Source organism: Erythrolamprus reginae, unplaced genomic scaffold (assembly GCF_031021105.1).
Source record: "Erythrolamprus reginae isolate rEryReg1 unplaced genomic scaffold, rEryReg1.hap1 H_26, whole genome shotgun sequence".
In the NCBI taxonomy this organism is placed as follows: Eukaryota; Metazoa; Chordata; class Lepidosauria; order Squamata; family Dipsadidae; genus Erythrolamprus; species Erythrolamprus reginae.
Genome location: NW_027248480.1, coordinates 537,440 through 544,863, shown reverse-complemented (window position 1 = coordinate 544,863; position 7,424 = coordinate 537,440). Strand labels below are relative to the sequence as shown.

The 7,424-nt window shown below is 45.8% G+C and overlaps 1 protein-coding gene across 1 annotated transcript in view; it reads left to right on the top strand.

Moving 5' to 3' along the window:
• Positions 1-904: 904 nt before the first annotated feature.
• Positions 905-7,424, top strand: part of LOC139155509 (myosin-7-like) — a gene marked incomplete at its 5' end in the record, with an annotated part of 49,066 nt that continues 42,546 nt past the window's right edge. The window contains 3 exons of the mRNA XM_070730663.1: positions 905-932; positions 2,095-2,209; positions 5,303-5,395. Coding sequence (XP_070586764.1) covers positions 905-932; positions 2,095-2,209; positions 5,303-5,395 — 236 coding nt within the window. The remainder of the gene's footprint in view (positions 933-2,094; positions 2,210-5,302; positions 5,396-7,424) is intronic.

Sequence of the window (7,424 nt, the reverse complement as noted above, 5' to 3'; positions counted from 1 at the left end):
TGTCTTCTTCTTCTCCTCTTCCTCCTTGTCTATCTCCATCTCCGCTCTTCCTCTATCTTCTCCTCTTTTCCTTGTCTCGCTTCTCCTCCTTCTTCTCTGTCTCTCTTCCTCCTTGTTTACCTTCTGCTTTTTTCCTCCTCTTCCTCATCTGTCTTCTTCTTCTTGTCTTCCTCCTTGTCTATCTCCTCCTCTTCTTCCTCATCCCTCTAGTTTCTTCTTCTTTTTCCCTTGTCTATCTTCTCCTCTATCTCTTATTTACCCTCTCCTTTTTTCCTTCTCTTCCTCCTCTTCCTTCTTGTCTATCTTCTCTCCCTCTTCTTCTTTCTTTCTTTTCCTTCTCTTCTTCCTCTCTATCTTTTCTTTCTCTTCTTGTTCTTCTTCCTTGTCTACCTTATCTTTCTCTTCCTCCTCATCTTATTTTCTTCCTCTTTTTCTTCTTTTTCTATCTTTTCCTTCTTTCCCCCTTCTTCCTTGTCTATGCTCTCCTTCTTCTTCCCTTCCCCTTGTCTTTTTTTCTCCTTCTCTTCGTCTTTGTCTTTTCTTCTCTCCCTCCCCTTTTTCCTTATCCATCTTCTCCTTCTCCCTTCCTCGTCTATTTTCTCCTCTTTTCTTCCTCCCTGCCCTTCTTCCCTCTTTCATCTTCGCTCTTTGGGCTATCTTTTTCTTCTTCCCTTCGTCATCTGTTTTCTCTTTCTCTTCTTCTTTGTCTAGCTCCCTTTCCTCCTCCTTTCCTCCTTCTTCCTCCTTCCCTTCCTCTTCTTCCTTCTTGCCTGTCTCCTTCTTCCCTTCCTTTGTCTGTCTCCTTCTTCCCTTCCTCTTCATCTCTCTTCTCCATCTGCCCTTCCCTCCCTTGCTTTCACGTTTCTCCCTTTCTTTTCTAACCTTTTTTCTTTCTCTTCCTTAGATCGGGAGAACCAGTCCATTCTTATCACGTAAGTCCCATCTGCCATCACTCTGCTAAACAAATAATCCCTTCACCCCTGTCAAACTATTCACTAAGGCTGCATTGCTATTGCTGTTCTCATCGTTCCTATCACTCATCTTCTCCCACTAGTGACTGTATGACTGTAACTTGTAGCTTGTATCCTTATGATTTATATGAATATAGATTGTTCTATTGATTGATCGTTCTGCTCTATTATTCTGTTCTGTTCTATTCTGTCTGTTCTATATTTTCTATTCTATTCTAATTCTTATTCTAATTTTATTCTATTCTATTTCTATATTCTGTTCTGTTCTATTCTGTCTGTTCTATATTTTCTATTCTATTCTAATTCTAATTTTATTCTATTCTATTTCTATATTGTGTTCTATTCTATTCGTCAGTGGATCATGCGGTCGCTAAGCGAATCCTGGCTTCCTCCGCTTGTCAGAAGCCGCCTGGGGGAGGTCCTTTTTTAAAAAAAAAATTAATAAACTTTATTGATTTTCTTAAAATTGACAAACATACAAACACACATTTAACATAAAATTGGGGTTGCAGATACCCCGCTTGTTCAAGAAGTCAAATTGCATTACAGAAAAAAGAATACATTATTAATATGTTAAGTCAACCTATTACTTTAAGTGAAAAGAATAAATTTTATATTACCTTATTATAAAAAAAACCCCATAAACTTCATATCTAAGCAAAGTACAAACACAAAAATTAAATCCTAACCATACTACTATTGTGCATTTTTAATTCTTCTTTTTGTCTATCCATGTATATACTTTATTCCAAATCACATAAAATTAGATTCTTCTTGGTTATTTAACCGTCTTGTCATCATATCCATTTCAGCGCAATCTAATATTTTCTTAATAACCTCCTCCTCTTTGGGAATATCTTCCCCCTTCCAATTTTGCGCATATACTATCCTGGCCGCTGTCGCTATGTGAATAACTAGATGTAAAATATCTTTCTTATATTTCTATTTGGTTATACCTAATAAGTAAAATTCTAGAATTTTTTCTATCTCTTGCTTTATTATTTCTTTTATTATTCTTTCTGTGGGGAGGTTCCTAAAGGGTGATTTTTCTTTACTGCCTGTGTAAAAACTATCCCATAAATCAGGCTGTGATGAAACAAGTGTTGTTTTTTCCGACCTGTAGCGGAGAATCCGGTGCCGGGAAGACTGTGAACACCAAGCGGGTCATCCAGTATTTTGCGGTTATCGCTGCCATTGGCGACCGTAGCAAGAAAGATCAAGCCGCTGCGACGGGGAAGGTGAGCATCCAATTGGGCGCTGTTTCCCACCTTGGAACAGCGCTGAAATCTACTGAGGGAGGCTGTGATCCCCGCTGTATAGAGCAATACTGGAATTGCAATACTGTGATCAGTTCTGGAGACCTCACCTACAAAAAGATATTGATAAAATTGAACGGGTCCAAAGACGGGCTACAAGAATGGTGGAAGGTCTTAAGCATAAAACGTATCAGGAAAGACTTCATGAACTCAATCTGTATAGTCTGGAGGACAGAAGGGAAAGGGGGGGGCATGGCCGAAACATTTAAATACGTTAAAAGGGTTAAATAAGGTTCAGGAGGGAAGTCAAAGGGTCACAATCTGAAGTTAGTTGGGGCAAAGATTAGAATCAACGTGAGAAAATATTATTTGATTGAAAGAGTAGTAGATGCTTGGAACAAACCTCCAGCAGACGTGGTTGGTAAATCCACAGGAACTGAATTTAAACATGCCTGGGGTAAATATATATCCATCCTAAGATAAAATGCAGGGAATAGTATAGATTGGACCCAGGAGGTCTTTTTCTGCCATCAATCTTCTATGTTTCTGTATCGTATTTTTCGGAGTACAGTGATCCCTCGATCATCGCGAGGGTTCCGTTCCAGGACCCCTCGCGATGATCGATTTTTCGCGAAGTAGCGGTGCGGAAGTAAAAACACCATCTGCGCATGCGCAGATGGTGTTTTTACTTCCACCGCCGCCCGCCCTTCGCCCGCCATTGCCAGCTCCGCTTCTCAGCTGAGAATCGGAGCTGGGGGGTGTCCCGAAGCGCGCGCGCGCTTGCGGACACCCCAGCTCCGCTTCTCAGCTGGGAAGCAGAGCTGGGGTATCCCCCCGCGCGCCGCGCGCCGTCCGCCATTGCCAGCTCCGCTTCCCAGCTGAGAAGCGGAGCTGGGGGTGTCCCGAAGCGCGGGTGCGCGCCGCCCGCCCGCCCACGCCGTTGCTGGGGCCGCTTCCCAGCTGGGAAGCGGAGCAGGGGTTTCCCGCGCGCGTGCCGCCCACCCGCCCACGCCGTTGCTCGCGCCGCCGCTGTCTTACCGGGGCAAGAGGGGGGAAGACCCAGGGAAGCCTCTGCCCGGCGGGGAAAACTCCACCATCTACGCATGCGTGGAAGGGCACGCATGCGCAGATGGTGGAGTTACTTCCGGGTTGAAAACTCGCGATATAGCGTTTCGCAATACTCGAGATCGCGAAACTCGAGGGATCACTGTATAAGACGCACCTTAGTTTTGGGGGAGGAAATTAGGGGACAAAAATCTGCCCACTAGGTATTCATCTTACTAGCGTCCTTAGTCTGGTCAACTTCAGTGCACTATTTTATCTCTTGGTTAGGGCTTTAAAAAAATCTTATTTGGAGCGAGTAGCAATGAAAACAAGCCGCAAAGATTTTAGGGCTGGAAAAAAAGCTTCCTCAGAGGGAGTAGCAATGAAAAACATCCTCCAAGCTGGAAAGATCGTTAGCACCTCTTTAGGGATGAAAAAACCCCTTTTCAGAGGGAGTAGGAATAAAAACAAGCCTGCAAAAGCTGGAAAAAAACTTATCCGGAGGGAGGAGGAACGAAAAACCCCTGCAAACTGGGAAGATCATTAGTAACTGTTTTTAAATGGTTGTCCGCCGGGATTTGCAAGGTCCCTCTCGCAGTTACTACTGTTGACCAGGGTACCACATATACAGTACAGACTCAGAGAGTCGTTGGGATCAGGGGTGGGTTCCTACCGATACGGTATGGTGCGGGCACTCTGGTAGTGGCCCGCCAATGATGCAATTTTGGCGTGACGGGTCCGGGGCTGTCTCGGCTTTTTTTTTTGGTAATTTTCCATGATTTTTTTGGCTCTCTGAGCATTTGAGGAAGTCAAATTGCCCCTCTGAGCATGCGTGGAAGTCAAATCGCAAAGGGGGGATGCACATGCATTATGCGTGCACGTGCGATATATCCAGTACAGTGATACCTCGTCTTACAAACTTAATTGGTTCCGGGACGAGGTTTGTAAGGTGAAAAGTTTGCAAGATGAAACAATGTTTCCCATAGGAATCAATAGGAAAGCGATTAATGCGTGCAAGCCCAAAACTCACCCCTTTTGCCAGCCGAAGTGCCCGTTTTTGCACTGCTGGGATTCCCCTGAGGCCCCCCTCCATGGGAAACCCCGCCTCCGGACTTCCGTGTTTTTGTGATACTGCAGGGGAATCACAGTAGAAGAATCCCAGCAGCGCAAAAACGGGTGCTTCGCTGACAACGAAGTCCGGAAGTGGGGTTTCCCAGTGAGGAGAGCCTCACTGAAATTGCAACATTGCAAAAACATGGAAGTCCGGAGGTGGTGTTTCCCATGGAGGGGAGCCTCACAGGAATCCCAGCAGTGCAAAAACAGGCGCTTCGCTGGCAACAGAAGTCCGGAGGCGGGGTATCCCAGTGGCGGTGGCTTCGGTTTGTAAGGTGAAAATAGTTTGGAAGAAGAGGCAAAAAAATCTTAAACCCCTGGTTTGTATCTCGAAAAGTTTGTATGACGAGGGGTTTGTAAGGCGAGGTATCACTGTATTTGGTTCCTGCTTGGATGGGGGAGACAGCACACCGGTAGCGGAAATGGGGCTGCGTGCACAGCTTCAGGTGACTGGCGAGCATGAGCGTGCCCCAGAGCAAGAATTAGTTTCTGCGCAAGCACAGGGAGAAAAATCTCACAAGAGGATGTGTGCATGAAATTTTGGCGATTTCTAGCTGTTTTTTGCTTCGCGTACGCGCGAGAGCAAAAAACCCCACCGAAATCTCACGCACCTGTGCATCATCTCGCAAGATTTGCTTTCTGCACATGCGCAGAAGCAAATCTCGCTCCGACTCGCCGGTCACCCAGAGCTATGCGCTCATCAGCACCAGTAACGGCAGTAAATTGGAACCTCCGCCGGGTTACATCGCAATGCGCACCGGTAGGAAAAGGGAAGGAATCCATCCCTGGTTGGGATGCATTAATTTTCTATGCAAAACGAAATATCACTATGTAAGAAACCTGGGTTCAGTTTCCACAATTTAACTTTTTGATATGTCCTGTTCCAATACATCCACCACCCCCTTCCCCAATCTACAGGGCACTTTGGAAGATCAAATCATCCAAGCCAATCCAGCCCTGGAGGCCTTCGGCAACGCCAAGACTTTAAGGAATGACAACTCCTCTAGATTTGTAAGTCGGGCTTATGAGAGGGTCTTTGGCTTTCGTGGGGGTACCAAGACCATTTGCTTAATCTTTGCAAACTTATTTTTTCATAAGAACCTAAGAAGAGCCCTGCTGAATCAGGCCAAAGCCACCTGTAGGCTGCACATGCCCGCACCTCTAGCCCCCTCGCGCCCCTGGCTACTCGCCGCTGCCTCCCGCCCGCCCAATCCGTCTCTCTTTCTCCTCCACTTCCCGCCTTGGGGCGCGGCTCCTCCCGCAGCGGGAATGCCCGCCCCACCGCTCTCACAGTTCCTTCATCGAGAGCGCTTTCGTCCTGGGCTCTCAGCAAGGGGGCTGCAGGAGAGGCAGGGCAGGAGTTCTCACAGCGGGGGCCGGCGAAGGTGATTTTCAATGTTGGGTGCGCAGGCCGGCGCGTGCTTTCCCCATCCCCCTGCCAGCCCGCCCGGAACATTCAAAGTAAGAAAAACAACTTCAGCCTGATGATGGTCAATGTGATTTCACCGAAACATTGCATAGACTCTCAAAATATTACACGGGGCAAAACCCGAATTCAGAACAATCTACATACATATACCCATGAAAATCTACGAAAACAAATATATATATATATATATATATATGTATGTATGTATGTATGTATGTATGTGTGTGTGTGTGTGTGTGTGTTAGTGTGTATACACACACACACACACACACATTCATACATATATATATGTTTTTTTATGTCGGATCACCCTGGATCACCCCAGCTAAAAAAACATTTGACACACACACACACACACACATATATATATATATATATATGTGCCGCCCAGTCCCAAGGGGACTGCCGCTCAGACACTATACCTTTCTGCCCACACTGAAAAAAAATTAGAGGGAACATTGGCCAAAGCCCCTCGAGTCCAGCATTCTGTGTCACACAGTGGCCCCCAATTATCCATGGGGATCTTGAGTAGAAAAAGAAGGCAAAACCCTCCCTTTCCCTTGACCCCCAACAAATGGTACTCAAGGGAACCCTGCCAACCTCAACCAACATAGAGGCGGCACATGGACATCCGTTTCAATAACCACCTATGATACACTTGGCATCCATGAATCTGTCTAACCCTGCCTTGAAGCTGTCAAAGCTGAAAATGTTTTTTAAATAAATAAAGGGTTTTTTTATTTATAATACTGTGAACAACAAAACGTACAAATGCAAAATGCAAAGGGGTGATGCAGCAGGTAGAGTGCTGCACTGCAGGCCACTGAAGCTGACTGTAGATCTGAATGTCAGCGGTTCAAATCTCATCACCGGCTCAAGGTTGACTCAGCCTTCCCTCCTTCCGAGGTGGGTAAAATGAGGACCCGGATTGTGGGGGCAATAGGATGGCTCTGTTAAAAAAAGTGCTATTGCTAACATGTTGTAAGCTGCCCTGAGTCTAAGGAGAAGGGCGGCATAAAAATTGAATGAATGAATGAATAAATAAACAAACAAACAAATAAATAAAAACATAAAACATGAAACAGAAAGACAATTACACGACGGATTATCCAGTTTACAGATTTAGGTTTGATTACTTCTTATTCCATTATCTTTCTTGGAATATAAAACGAGATAATAACTACATTTTTTAACGTGCCCGACATTTTCGCTAACTCATAATCCTGGCTTTCCTCTTTTCCCGCCAGTACAGTGAAGGACTGCTACTGGAACGGTAAGGTGCTCCGTTCTGTTAGCTATTTCGAGGATGTGTGTAGCTACACACTCCCAATGCACGCATGTGTGCCTCCGAATCAGATTTTGTTTCTGCGCATGTACAGACGCTCATGGGCCTTGCGTGGAGACACTCACGCAAGTGAGATTTCAGCGCTTTTAAACCGATTTTTTGCTCCTGCGCATGCGTGGAAGCAAAAATATCGGCCCAAATCACCAACATTGCGCTCGCATCTTCACACAGGATTATGCCTGCTGCACATGTGCCTGCCAGAGGCGTGCACGCCTACAATGGCATTGGAGGGCGCAGCAGTAGCGCTGAATACAGCAGGCCTTCCC